We start from the raw sequence: 15,230 nt of genomic DNA on the forward strand, positions 1-15,230 counted from the left end.
TACTAAAAAAATAAATTAGCAACTGCTTAAATTCTGTCGGACAGTTAGTTTATGTATAGATCACATAACAGAGTACAGGGGGTAAACAACATGCTTCATTTCCAGGTGGCCTTTGATTAAACACATCATTATCTTCTGGTAATCAGCTCATTACATAAATTCTCTTGCAGAGCTGGCCCAGATGACCTCTTCTTTCTCTCCCCTCTGCTGCACGCAGCAGGGCATCCTAGAAGCCTGCTGCCAATGGCACCGATGCAGTTTTGTGCGTGTGGCCCTTGGGCAGCACATCTCCTTGACAAGAACTAAGAGCTACAGTATCTCAGCATGTACCTCTATCAACAGACGTAAAACTTTATAGTATCTATAGATATAAAAAGCTGAGCTATGATCAGTGCTATGGAAATTATACTTATGGGATTATACTCTGCCATATAATCACAAATATGAATAGGTGAGGTGCAAATGCCACAAACTGGTGACTGTGTAGACTAGGTCAGGGGTTTCCTCAGTTGTACTCCACTCTTCGCTGCTAATATAGTTGCGGAATCAACGGTGCTGTTAGACTGGCAGTTCAGGAAATTCTCCCTTCTTACACTTGTTATTCTTCATACATGGGTGACTTTTTAATTTTATTTATTTATTTACTTATTTTTTTAGGGGGGAGTAATTTCTGATCAGCACCCTTCTAGGTCATGGATTCTTCATTTTCTGGGTGCCTGGTACACAATTAGATCAGGTGTATGTCTCCCAGTGGCATTAGATAACAGGGTTCAGTGCAGATCAGTAATTCAGTAGATGCTCAGCCCTATCTAAACACAAGGCTTCAATGAAAGGGATCCTTCCCCTGAACAATTGCTATTGCTGTTTTGCAGCATTTCCTTCTATTTCAAACTGCAGAGGATAAACAGTATGGGTTCTTGTCCTTGAAACACAGAAACAACTGCATACTGAAATAAATAAATGCTTGGCATTTGTCATGTTTGTAGGGAACTGAAGACATAAAGAACTGGAAATATGAATATACTTAAACCTCAGCCTGCAACATGAAGCAACCAGTGCCATTTGGTTAATAACTGCCTGGTTCCATGAATCCTGTCTTCTCTCGTCTTCAGTGCTGAGGGAATAGGTAGATTTTAGCTTCCCTCTGAGTTAACAAGAGAAAACCTGTCTGCTCATTGTTATGAAGACAAGTGTTCCTCTCCCCGTCCTCTTCTTCAGGTGCCACTAAAGGAGTTCTGCTCTTTCCTGAAACTTACCCAGATGGTCAACACTCCCTTCTGGTCATACTGTAACCTCTCTGTACCAGTATTCACTTTCCCAGGGCTCAGCTGTCCATATAAAGCCTAAGATATAGAAAGGAGACACTTCTGGCATAGAACATGGAAGTGAGATATTAAACCCCGCATCTAATTATATTTCAGTCAATAAATTACTGGAGCTCATTGCAGTATTGTACGTAGAGGAATTAATTGCGCAGATACACAAATACTCACCTGCAGTGACATAAACAGATCAGACACACACCAGGAGGAAAAGATACCACATACATATTAAATTGGACTTGATATACCACAGGCAACACCCCTCTGAAACTACCCAGCAAACCCCGAACAGCCCATAAGCAAAGTGGCCCTGCAGACAGAGATGCAGGGCTTCTCCACCAGCGCTAGCAGATGGCTGAGGCAATAAATAGATCCAAAAGAAGCCTGAAGGGGAACAGCACAAGGGATGCAGCAGCATTAACAATACATTGAAATAAGTAACAGGAAGGAAAGTAAAAGGAAAAAAAAAAAGACTAAAACTGATAGAGATCTTTAATTTAAAAACTGAGTAAGTTTATTCATTGGGAAAGTGCAACAAAATGCCCCAGGGATAGAACATTCCACACCAACAATTAAAATTGCATTAAAAAGCAGATAGGAAGGTCTGAGTCTTAAAGAGAATGGGCACAAAAGCCAGTTCTTGCCTTTGTTTCACTGTATTTATCTTTGGGTGACAGAGATAGTCAGTGATTAATTTCTTTTTTAGGTACTCCATTTACAACTTCATTGCTTCAACTTGCAAGTCATTGTTCCTTAAAGATACCAGCTTGGGACTGCAGGACCAGAATCTGCAGGCACTTAGAGGGGGCACTTCTGTAAGAATGGGGACGTAGGGCTCACTCACACCCTAACTGTTGGGAGGAGACCCACTTGGAATTACCAGGTATTCTGAGTAAATATAGCCCCCAGTCACTTCCCTTTAAAATTTGAAATATGCAAGAAGTCCAGATCCACTCAAAACCAGTTTCTGCTGCAGCTGAGGGGTGCAAGCAGGCAAAAGGACAGCACAGAGCTACAGCAAGCTTACAGTATGTGTTGCTCAGGGGAGCTGCTAGTTTCTGATCACTGAACCAATTTTTACAGTAGAGATAATTCTCTTTGAAGTGCTGCAGGTAGGTTTCACAGCAACCTACTCTCCCTCACCCTCATTAATGCACTTCAGTTGAGCTTTACTAGGCCAATGGGCTTCTTTAATGCATGCCAATTGTACCTTTTGCAGGCACTTTCTGCCCAATGATTTTAAAATATTTTATGAGCATCACTGAACCAAGCTTGATAGTGCAACATACAGGTCAGAAAGTTATAGAGAATACTTAAAGGCACCCAAGTACAATGAACGTCTGCAACAGAACTTCAACGGAGTTCATCTCCTGACCCAGTCCTAAACGTATCCCTCTTTTCTGATTAAGTTCTCTCTCTCCCTCCCTCCCCCAGCTTATTTCTTACAGCACCAAGGACAGCACTGATTCTGCAGATGTTCCTTACTGCCCACACAGACAGGTGACTACGATCGTATTAGCTCCCAGCTCCAGACAGAGGTTGCCCATTCAGTCCATGCCAACGCGATCTCCTGGTCTCAGCTGTCAGTATTTGCTTTGTGTCTCTTGGCTCTGCCGTTCTCCTGATGGTAACCGTCTTCAGAGGGTGCTTGACCCTTTAAGTCTGTTCCAGACTCTTCTGGAAAATTCTGACCCTCAGCCAGCACCTGCCGAATAGTCATGTTAATGCGGGAAGACTGCAAGTACTTGGCACAGACCTGCCAGTCCTCCTCAGAGCTCTGCTCAATGACCGAGCCAGCAGGAAGGTCTGAAGGAAGGGCTTGGTCCAGGCACGAAGGCAAAGCTGTCCCTTCGGGGTTGGGAAGGACGCGGGGCACAGCATGGTGCAGCAGGCGGCTGAAGCCAGACATCACCATAATATCTCCACTGTGCATGAACATGGCTGTTGGGGCCTCCTCCCGCTTCAGGCCCCCAAGCAGAAAGATGGAGGACTGCCCAAAACTGAAGACGGCATGACGATGGAGAGAGAAGAGAAAACAAATTGAGCTACGGAAAATTGTGTGTACAATAGGAAAATGTTAGCACCACTTACATTTCTTTAGAAAACACACAAGAACAAAACCCCAGATGGATTCCTCATCTTGACTTTGTATCGAGAACACAGAAAGCAGACCAACAGGCCTGGTTAACATTAGGCAAAGTGTGAATCTTAGTTCACAAACTGTGTGGCCTTGCCCATTTTGAAGCTCTGCTGAGATATTTCATGCTTGTTGATCAGTACCAGAATTGCCAGCCTGCCACTCTAAAACAGAACTGTCCCCTGTGAAAAGAGCTCTTCCACAGAGATGCCACATGCATGGTATTCAAGCAGTCTTCAAGAAACCAATGCTATTGTGCTACAGCTTCCTAATATTCAGGTCTTCAGAGAGTGAAGATTATATACCCAATTAGCAAACTACATCACACCAACTTCCTGTAACAGTATGCAACCACAGGAAAAAAAAAAAAATAAAGCCACCAATCCTCCCACAACGCTCACAATGCACTCACCTGAATGATAAAAGGGGCCGAGAATGGTCTAGTTCAGACTCGTCCACATGAATTCCTAGTGAAGAATCAAAGTGATAGTAGTTCAAGATCCCCGCTTGGGCTTGGAAACCCTGGAACCCGCAGGCTGCAGCCACTTGTTCTGACAGGAACGCGAGGTCTGAGGGGAAAGGAGTGTGGTGATTTGGTGTGTACTTCTGGAAGAAGGAGAATGGGAAAAACAAACAAACCTAAAACATCAGGACAGCACATACAATTGAAAACAGACGGTTAATGAGATCTCAGAAGTCTGGCTGACAGTCATAGAGAAGATCATACTTGCCTAGAGTGTGACTACAGTGTAAGTATAATTCAAGTTTTTCTCTTATTGTTTAATTCTGGGCCTATGCTGAAATTGGCAGAGTTAATAGTCTTGGATTTAAATTGTGGAGTTAATCATTACTATTAAACAGGAAGTCAGTAAGATTAATACGAACATCCTGAGGATCTATGTGTATCACAGGTCACTTAGTCACCACCTAAAGCTTCTGATGGAGATTTCTTTATCTCGTCAACAGAGCTCTGAAACAAACATCTTTGTTCCTTCTTTGAAGGATAAGACAAACAGGCATCAATTGCAAGCCTACTTTTTCCTCTCTCCCTTGAGTGATTTTGACTGAGAAGAATGGAAGAGAGTAATCAAGTTTTACTAAGGCCACACATTAACTGGCTGCTCTAGGAAAAAAAGAAAAAGCTGCAATCTGCTTTGGTTAAGTATCTGCAATATACTGATAAACTGCATATATTCACTCTGCCATCTTTTCTCAGCCTTCATCTGACTCAATCTGCTGAGAAAGTTTATTTAGGTCTCCAAAATGTTAAGGAGCTCCAAAATAGCTGTTAGTTGGTGAGACTGTGCTATACTGCTTCAGATAAGAAGTTGAAAGTCACATCTTAAGCAGTCTCTTCTGACTCTCTCTTGCTCTTCCATCAAGAAGCAGCATTTCAAAGAAGCACTCAAGGACACTCATACTCTAAGTAGTTAACAATGCATTTGAGCCTATTCCTTTTAGCAAGGTAAAAACGCTCACTTACCCTGAAATGGAGTCAGGGGTCTAAAGCAAAGTACACGCTACCATATTACCTTTGAAAGCAAAGATGGCAGCAATGGGCTTTCGCTGTTAAATCCTCCTTAGTGAACTCATACATACTAAAAATGTTCTTAAAAGCATAGTTTGTTACAGCCTTTCCTCAAGACTGTCTTGTAGGATCATGTGCATCTTACTAAATACTAAATTTTATTCCATAATACCCTATTCTGTCTGCCTTTCTGAGTACTTACATTGAAGAAGAGAACTGGAGAATTTAATTTTAATACCTTGGTATCCCAATTATAATGGTAACCGAGGGTCACCCAGCGCAACTTCTCCAGTAAGCTTCTGGGCTCACATTTACTGGAACCCTTCCTTCTGCAAAGACAAAATAGAAAGAAATGGGACACATGTTAATTTCTGAAGGGTTTTATGGCAGTTAAACACACAGTAATGAGATTCATTCATCTGCGTGACAGTCTATTAGAACCATCATTGCTAGACTTATTTTCAGCGACGCTGTTGTTTCTTTCTAAGACCCTGAAAATTCAGTTCATGCAATCAGTGCAAGCTGTAGGGTCTACCACCAATTGTTGGCAGTTTGAAAAGCTGTATTTGCTCTGTGGTACCTAACAGGGGTTATCAGACGGAGACAGCATAGTGAACTGGAGCAGATTAAGACGTCAGAATTAAATGTGTACTGTTTATGCACCTGCAAGTGAAAGAACAGAATCTGTGAAGATCTAAAGGTGTAAACACAAGGAAAAAAAATATTCCAGTCACTAAATGGAAAATTACAAGAAAGGAAACTGCTTCACCTGACAGTGAAGTATATCAAGCTGTATAACGCTCTCCTAAGTAGAGGACCATTAGTTCTTCTGCTTGGTTCTTTCACAAGAAGCGCTTAAGATGAACTAACTCAGTAAGACTGCTTTAGCTACGACAATACACATCTTTGAATGTCAAGAAATCTAGATGACAGGTGTCTCCTATCCAGGCTGCCATGCAGGACAAAAAGCACAGTGGATGTTTTAGGAAGGAGCAGCACAATGCATGTCGAAAGTGTTCTCAAGTGACAACCCTAATTCAGTGGTCCAGCGGTCTGAAACCTCACACAGGGGTGGGCCTATGGAAAAGTCCTCACAAAGTTGGACCAAAAAGCGTTAACTCCAGTATATCAGGCAGACATAAAAGCATGTTAGTGATAAATATGAAAAGGAAGGTACACGTATCTTCTAGTCCGATTCTGCCAGCAATTGCAGCTTCTTTTCTCATGCTAAGTCATATGTTATGGTAAAGAAAGGAAAGGGAAATGTACTCAGAACATCATGATAAACAGTAGCACCAGATGGCTGGCTCTCATTTATAGCCTCATTAGTTCAGTGTGACATGCACTCCTTCATAAAACAGAATGCATAATATTTGTGCTGCCACGGTCAAGTCTTCACCAAGTATCTGCATTTAATGTGCAGTTCTACCTGGATACACAGCTTGTTGCTGCCCTGCACCTATACTGATCTTTAGTATCAATAGCTTATAAGCTAAACCAGGAAGAGGAATTAAGTTAAACCAGGAAGAAGCCAGTTTCTTTACTTGCAGAGATTTTTCATAACTCACTGAATATTGAGAGAAAGTAATCTTTCCCGTTTCCTTCTTTGTCATAAGGTAATAACAACTGCGATTACCGTAATGCAGCAACTGTCAGATACATGCTGCTTGGAGCAATTGAGGGAGCTCCCAACAGGTAACACGGCATTTCCAAAAGGGAGAGCCCACAACTCGTTCCTCTACATCTTTCAACCAACAAAGTTAATATTCATAATGAAACATTTTTAGCACCTGCCTTTTCAAAGTGCCCTTCGTCTTCTTTCGCTGCTGTGTTAGTGTTTGCACAAGAGCAGGAACTCGAGCTCGGTACATCCTTAGTCCCAGAATGTAGTGTTTTGCATGTGATTTCAAATGTTATTGCTAAGAAGGGAAAAGCCTGAGTGTTATGTATTTGGAAACAGGAAGTTCCTAGAGCTGTACCACCAGCTGCTCCTACGAGAAGGCACCGAAAGATTCTGGTGTAACTACTTCAGAAAGAGAGCAAGTCTGAATAGCAGTGGGGTTCTTCTGAAGCACCGTTTTTTCTTTATTCACTGGTAAATGCCTGTATCTATAAAATCTTCCCCAGCCTTTTTCTTATACAGAGGGAGATACATATAAAATCTCCTTTGTAGGGATGCTCTACCCTCTTTGATACTTCTAATTGTCTTCAACACTTTAAGAAAATACCTGAACTCCACTTTGTGGAGAGACCATGGCATACATTTCCAGGAAATTTCCTTGTGATTCCTGCATCCTGCAAACAGCAGATATGCTATGACCCAAGCAAAACACGCAAGGTATCTTCCTGATGGAAGATGAAAAAGTATTAAGAAGATGGAAAGATAAAAAGCATTAAAGCTGTGTCCAGGCATGGAATTAGACCTCCTTTTAGTTAAGCACTCTGTTTCTCCCCTCCCTGAAAAGCTCTCACTCTTAATAATAGACAAGTTGGCTAGTTTGATCCACTTTCCCCTCGGGTAAAGCAGAAATACAGCAGTTTGCACACTTGAAGACTAAGGCAAGTGCTTAATAAAACTGCCAGTGTTGCTGCCAGCCATCACTCTTCCAAACACTGTTTTCAACTGAATTAGATTCAGCTGCAAATTAACCTCTGTTCTGATCATTCTGTGTGTGTGCAGGAGGTACTGTTAGGAAAGGCCTGTCAAGCTGCAGCAGTCCTCAACTTTTTTCAGCTGTAGGGCACAATTCACAATGTTTTCAAAGAACAATTTTTCATCCTTGATGGAACAGAAATGTAAAAGTCAGTATTTTAAAAACAAAAAAAAAGCATCTGGATTTTTGCAACTAATTCTGACTGAGCCTGGAAGTAACAAGTACAGTCATAACTTCTCTCCTAGGTGAAAATATTCACAAGTCCAAACCTCACTTGTGCAAATCTGTATCTTGTGGATGTTAAGAATGTATTTAAAAAAAAAAATCTCACCAGGTCAATTTCCCTAACAGACTGCAGTGGAAGATGAGAGCTGCAGGGAAATCTGTTCAATCCATTACGTGACACAACCTTCTTGAAAAACGAGCAATGAAATCAACAAGGTAATGATAAATAACCAATAACTAACAGATCGTAGACTGTAAGCAGCTTCTAACTTGTTTTTATAGATGATTAATTAAAAAAAAAAAAAAAAAGCTTTAAAACTTGGATTTTAGTTTTCTACTTGACTTTAAAACTTGGACAAATTCTCTATTAGCCTCCAAATTGGGTAGAGGAAAGGCCACTGCATTGCCACAGAACTCTGATAGCATAGAAACCTTTGAGAATAAACTGGATTGTCATTAAAGTGTTATGTTTAATCTCCATCTCAGATGGCATGAAAGAAAAATACCTGGAAGAACACCTTGGAAAATAAAACATAGAAATTAGCAGATTTGAGGAGTTCAAAAAATACAAATATGGCCTTTCAGTTGCAGCACACTAGATCCAGCATCTGACTGGAAGGAGCTAGCACATGCAGCATGTTTGGAAAGGATCTGCTTTGCCTCAGGAAAACAGAGGCCTAGAGGGACCTCATGGTTCCACTTGTTACTGAGCTTAGCAAGCTTCTGAGCACCATGCCATCAGCCAGGGTTGCTGTTTTACCCTAGACGTTTAACTGATAGATTTGGAATAACTTACTACTGGAAAATCCCACTATGAACGTGAAAGAAGAGACTTAACAAGGATGCACATCAAGCCATGCCATAATTCATCTTCAGCTTGGCATGTCTGACACAACCTGTATACTGCCAGCACGCACACAATTTTTTTAAGCTTCCCTTCCCTGGTTATTTTTCTTCAACCTTCTCAGAGCTGAGCACTTCTGGCTCTGTTAGTTTTGAGCCAGGGTTACTCTGGACTCACCTCAGCTGCTCCTTGCTCTGCCCCCACAGATCAATGGTCTTCTCAGGAGCCATGTGCAGGTCCAGGTTGCAGACATTGGGTTTCTGGGTGTATAGCTTGAGACACTGCTTCACCCAGTGGCGCTGGCAGCCCGGAAGGAAAGGGTTTCGTATGAAAATAAACCCTGACCATAAAGAAAGAGGGAGAGGGTAGGGAGAAAGTACAATTAGGCATATCCCTATGTTTTCTAAAACCATGGCAAAGAAGAGTGGGAGGTACTGGAAGAACACCTTAGATGTACAGCTCCTGAATTTGTAAGCTGATGAGATCTATTAACAGGTCTGACTAATTGAGACCTACTGTTTCTTCATTCCAAACAACTGGTGGCTATAAGGTAGAAGGCAGGGGGGAAGCCACAGCTGGTCTGAGTCAAAAATATCTGCATAAGGCATATTAATTACAGGTAGATAAAGGGTTGAGAACTTGGGAAGCCAGTTGCTTTGGAGTAAGTTTGATACCGAAGTGCTCCAGCAAAATTCTTTTCAACTCTGCAAAGTTAAAGTAATTCTAGTCGAGTTTTTACAGGCTTCAAACTAACCTTGGTGCTGCCTCAGAACTCACTGTGTCTTCTTATTGCTCCTTCAGTGTCAGAACTGCAGAGAGCAGTCTACAGACTGAACAAGTACTTAGTAATGTAAACTGTTTCTCTCCTTGGTTCATGCTTGCTTCCAAGCAAGTCTGGTCATATCAGTCTTTACATTTTTGTATGGTAGTGCTCAAATGGGATGAAAATCGAATTATAATCCGAACTGCCTGTTGCTGTAGCCTTTGTTGATACATTTTGCAGTCATTGTTAATTAACGAAATGAGATGAACAGGTAGCTACAGTGCACATTCGTTTAGCCAAGCATTTCAGACAGAGTTCAAGCAGCAGCCCAAATAAGAGTGTTAGCAGAAACGTAATGGATCGATTTGGTCCATATCTTAACAGACAATAGTCCTTGACATTAGATATACCATTGTGAGAAGAGGTAACAGGATTCTTCACTGGAATTTTCTCCCCAGCACCCCAAGGGGGTTTCCTTCCAGGCCAGGACTGACAGTATCGATGAGTGAGCGTGCTGAGGGGAAGATGCTGTTAATCTGTATCGCACCTGCTCTGAGAATCAAGGCACTCTTTCAAGACTCTCAATTCAGTAAGGCTCACCAACACAAAATTCACATATAAAGGGAGATAAGGATTTAGGGGGAACAAAGGAAAAGGAGGTCTCAAGGTTTTGCCCTATTGTATCTTTTTGAACTTCTCAGTCATAGCAAGTTAAACAGACAAAAATAGATGAAAAAGGAAGAAGCAAGTCGAGGAGTCTCAGTGGGCTACAAACTTGCCTTGTGGCCTTTATGAAAGCAGTAATAAAAGCATGGAAAAAGCTTCCTGCCAGCGTATCTCACAGACCTCACAAGATTAAATTAACTGCTTAGAAAAGAACCTGCAGTGTATTAATAACATACTGTCATTCATTTCACTCCGTTCCCTGCACCTTCAGTCTACAGGTAGCTTTCTTATAGGTCTGACTACAAGAATTTTCTTTGCCAGAAGCATTAAATTTACTTTCTGTTGGCCTCTGTACAGAACAGAGTAATAACATTGCCCTTCCTGTCTACAGCTTTTGATGTGTGTTTCTCAAAGCACTTCAGTACATACATGAATTACGCTGCGCTAGGCATGTATTGTCTCCAGGTATTAATGAAGGAATTGAAGCCTGGAGGGCAACTACTTACACACAGAGCTGAGAACAAGAATCCAGGTTTTATGACTCTTGTATCAGAAAGTCCAAACATGTTTGTGTCTCTCCAAACCTTTAATTGCTTACTGGTAAGAAATCAGAGTAATCCAGATTTACAAAAGGGAGAGCAACCAAAAAGCAGGAAACTACTATGCTGCTGATGTCAAAAAAAGGCAGAGAAGCCTGAATTTCTAACAGTTGCTGGCTTTTACTATAGACTTTTACACTTGTATTCAAGATTGAATAGTTCCTGAGAGGGCTAATGGCGCTAGAAAGCGGAGTAAACCACACATGGCAGGGAGGTGAGTAAGAACTATAGTTCTTTAGCAATCTCTCTGAGCTGACTAAAGAACAACTCAAGCTTTAAATGCAACATAAATGAACTTTTTGGCCTTGAAAGGGTTGGGCTGAGTAGAATAAGCAAAGGAGGAATTATTTGGGGATCTGTATACTAAAGGAATCTGCCATGAGAAATCAGATACAATTCTTGCACTGCACCAAAATCTTGCAGCACACTAGGTATTACCTTACACCTGGTGAACGTGATCTCCAGCCTCCACCTGGGTAAGACATGCAGGTGTCTAGCAACAGGAACAACCCCTCATAAAACCAATTTGTCTTGGAGGACAAATTGAGCATGAGTCAGTAGTGCACCCTTGCGGCAATTAAGGCTGATTGCACATGGGCCTGTATGACTTAAAGCTACCTGGAGATTCCAGATTCTTCTCCAAAGCACATGGCAAAATTATAAGAAGCAATAGTCACAAACCACAGCAAGGCAAATTCTGATTATATATAAGGTGAAAAAAACATCACAATGAGAATTACTGAGCATTGGAATGTGTGCCTAGAAAGGCTGAGTACTCTCTGTCTGTGGAGATTTCCAAACCCAACCAGAGCTCTCAGCAACCTGATCTAACTTTCAAACTGGCTCTTCTTTTAAGCAGAGGTTGAACGAGAGACCTCTGGAGGTTCAATCCAACCTAACATCTTTGTGCGACTCTACCAGGTGTCCTGAAAACCTAATACCATTTCAGTTTTTGAAGTTACACGCCTAATGAAATTATTCTGTACCTTGAATAGGACAAGAGGTTTACATTCACTTATTGTACACCAGTTATGTAGAGACCACACTTCAGACCTGAAGTGACTGTATTTCAGCCACTTACCTCACGTTCATGATATACATGGAAGAAAAATGGATGCTGCAGAAATACAAAATCTCTATCGAAGGCTACATCAAGTGGAATCCATTCTCACAAGGGGTGATCTGCTTGGTAAGAGACCATGAAACAACTGCTCCTTCTGTTCTAAGCTCTGTATGTCACCACATCCCACCCTTTAACGGAGTCGTTTGTTCTACTGCACTTAAAAAACCCACCACCGCCGTTAAATTATGCTGAGGCAAACCAAAATAGATTTTTTAGGCAGGACAAGGAAGATAAGATGGAAGATGCCTGAATAAGAAGCAATGAAGTTGTGTGAGATTTTTGTTGAAATCAAGAGGTACCTACCTGGATAGCCATTGAGGCCATAGGCTTTCCACCGGCTAACTGGCTGTAATCCTGCTCGGGAAGCATCTTGGTCACTGACTGAAGAAATACTGAGATGTGATCTGAACACCTGGCAAAAGAAAAATGCATCTGTTAAAGGGAGGGAAAAAAACAACAGGAAGAGAGACAAAACTCGTCTAAAAACAACACCTGTACAAAAGAAAGAGTGCTACCCTATTCCGGAACATCATACTCAGGGAATCTTGTGAAAATGCCAGCTGTACCACAGAACTATTGTCTGAATAATCATGACCACAACAAGGCAAACAGCTACTAACAGGGCTGGTAGGTACTCAATGTAAGAATCAAAAGGTACCTACAATTTCTATGAGACTCAGGGATCAGGAGAGATGTCTTACATTCATAAGGAACAATTTATAGGGAAAAAAAAATCTGCACTGTTTGTCCATTTCCCCAGTACAGCCTCAAGGCTGTAAAAAACATTCTGCCAATTATCAATCTTCACGAGAGAGTGCAATATTTATTACTTGTAACACTTTATACCTTCAGAGCATTTTCCAATTACTGTTTTTTGTTCCTAATTCCATAGGGTGGATAACTACCCTCATCTGTAATTTACAGGAGAAAAGATAAAATGATAAAACATGCAAAGTTGTCTGATGTGAAGGACTGCAGAAACCCTATAAATGCTGAATACCACATTGTTGCTCCTGTTTCCTACACAAGGGTCAGCAAGATGTATTTTCTCACCGTACTGGGCCACAATAACGTGTTTTAAGCTGCAATAAGCCTACACTGTTGCTGAAGGAAAGAAACTTATCCAAGCTCTCACTGCCTTCTTCCCTCAGGACTGCAAAGTTTCTTAGGGAGGACAGGGTTGAGGCAGGCTGATTTTCTTCCAGCTCAGTTCCCCACTCCAGCTGTCAACACAGCTGTGCAAAAGTAGAGGCTGGTGTAAGGAAAGAGCTGTGCAGGCATTGTAGGAATAAGCAGGCAGAGGCAGGCAAGATTTGGTTGACGCCAATTTGAAGTGTATACAAAATTAAGGCCCAAGCGCAAGCACTCAGATTCTGCAGAGGTGAGCAAGGCATAAATTAGTCTCTGCAGGCTGACCGGTCTGTTTGCAATCTTCTGAGCAATGAGTCAAAACTGCATGCATCACATTTGTGAGAAGATGCTAAACTGCTGCTGGGGAGCAGTTTCTGGAAACACGCTCAGTTTTTCCAATTTCTCCACTACCTGCCAAAAGCAGCTCTGTGACTGCCAGCCTCGCAGAGCTTAATTCTGAGTCCTGTCTGTGGAACAACCCCAGGAGGGCAATTCCTTTGACTGAGCCTTTGCCACCTCTGTCTCCTCAAACTGCTGCTGCCAGGGCTTCCTGAGAACAGGACCTGTTTCTGTGATGAAGAATTACGCGTGCTGAATCAGTTAAACATGCTTTGTAGCAGGGCAGCTGGGGCATGTCACACTTCACTGAAGAGCTCAATCACTTGAAGCACTTTTCTGAGAAAAAAGGAACAATAGTATCTGGGTCAATCTGGCTGGCCTGTAGCTCTTCTTTAAGGGAAAAGCCACGTGTTTTTAACCTGGGGGAAAAGAGGAATAAAAGATGCTTTCACCAGTGAGCTATCAACTGATCTCAGAAGGTAGCCTGCACAAAAGAAAGACATGGAGAAGGGACAGATGCTTGTGATGCTTTCAAGGCCTATGAATTTCCCAGAAGGGTTGTAAGGCTGGAATCCTTTATTTGACAAAGGATTGCTGCAAGCTCAAGAAAGGCTGAAATGTTAACAACTCCCTTGTTTAACGCTAACACCTTGAACAATTTCAAATAGGTCAGGTTTTGTGTCCAGTTCACAGTATCAAAATCGTTGCCTGAAAAGATAGAAAAATATTTATTTTAAAAGAACAGTAGAAAGAAAAGACTAAACATTTGAAACATGAAAAATTAGGTCAAGTTTCGTTTCAACTATATTCTCTGTGCCCTGTATTTGTGTAGGTTCATGGAGAATCCATGCTTAACAGTACTTGAGGAAACATCCATTATCCTTTTGCGATGTGACAAAATGGGAGATGAGTTTAAAGGATCACTTCTCAGTAACTCAGGACATCTCAGAACTACTAACTATGATTAACCAAACGCTACTTTCAGATGGACTCCTGACTGCCTGAACTGACAGCTGGGCCAGATGCTTGTGGCATGACAGGAAAAAAGGAAAAGAAACTTTTCTAAGGGATGACAGCCAGAACTGCAGCCAACAGCTCCTCAGGTGGGAGAGCCAAAGCCTGGCTCCGTGTCCTGCTCACGCAACTATTTCAGGACCAAAATGGCAACTGACAGGCCCAGGAAATAGCGTTAATAATAATAAATAGCATTAGCTAACATAAACCTTTACTTTTTTTTCCAGTCTGCATGACACTTTGATTCCCTTAAACAACGCGTGGTTCTATTAGAGACTTCAGAGATCAGTTATTGGGGCATAACAAGTTAACAACAGCAGTAAATAAAAATAAGCAAAACCATCAAGCAGGATTCTTGTTACAGCGGCAGCTTCAGACAGCTGCCTGCACACAGCACCCATCACGACCGCCCCCCCCAAACGAGGCGCTCTGCTCAGGCACCACCGGGTGACCGGGACTGGCTCCGGCACCGGCCCCACTCGGGGCACCACGGGGGAGCCCCCGGCACACCGGGGATGGCGGCAGCAGCCCCACAGCCGCGATGCCTCAGGGGCTGGGGCCGCTTCACCCCCATACACCTCACCCGTTCCCCCAGCGGGGCCACGCCACACCGCGCCAACTAACAGCCTGCCGTGAGGGCAGCCGGGAGGATCCCGTTGTTCCCTGTCCCCCCCCCCGCCGTTACCTGCCCCCCCGGCGCGGAGAAATCGAGCACTCCGCGCAGCTCGGAGGCGTCTCGCCGCCGGTAGAAGCGAAAGAGCCTCCTGAAGGCGTCCTCCCCGCCCTCCCGGCCCAGCGCCGCCGCCGCCGCCGCCATTTTGGGCCCGGCGCCGCGTGCGGGCGGGGCGCGCAGCCGGGGCGGGCCGGGGGCGGCCGCAGCAGCGG

At 42.9% G+C, this 15,230-nt stretch overlaps 1 protein-coding gene across 1 annotated transcript; it reads right to left on the minus strand.

Annotated features, from left to right (window-relative positions):
* Positions 1–1,813: 1,813 nt before the first annotated feature.
* On the minus strand, positions 1,814–15,162 carry ALKBH1 (alkB homolog 1, histone H2A dioxygenase). The gene is made up of 6 exons (XM_032189433.1): positions 15,031–15,162; positions 12,165–12,273; positions 8,888–9,050; positions 5,226–5,316; positions 3,872–4,065; positions 1,814–3,322 (listed from the first exon to the last, which is right to left on the minus strand). Exons 1-6 carry the CDS (start codon positions 15,160–15,162, stop codon positions 2,899–2,901), a joined length of 1,113 nt encoding a protein of 370 aa, XP_032045324.1. The 3' UTR covers positions 1,814–2,898.
* Between the last annotated feature and the right edge of the window lie 68 nt (positions 15,163–15,230).

Source organism: Aythya fuligula, chromosome 5 (assembly GCF_009819795.1).
Source record: "Aythya fuligula isolate bAytFul2 chromosome 5, bAytFul2.pri, whole genome shotgun sequence".
In the NCBI taxonomy this organism is placed as follows: Eukaryota; Metazoa; Chordata; class Aves; order Anseriformes; family Anatidae; genus Aythya; species Aythya fuligula.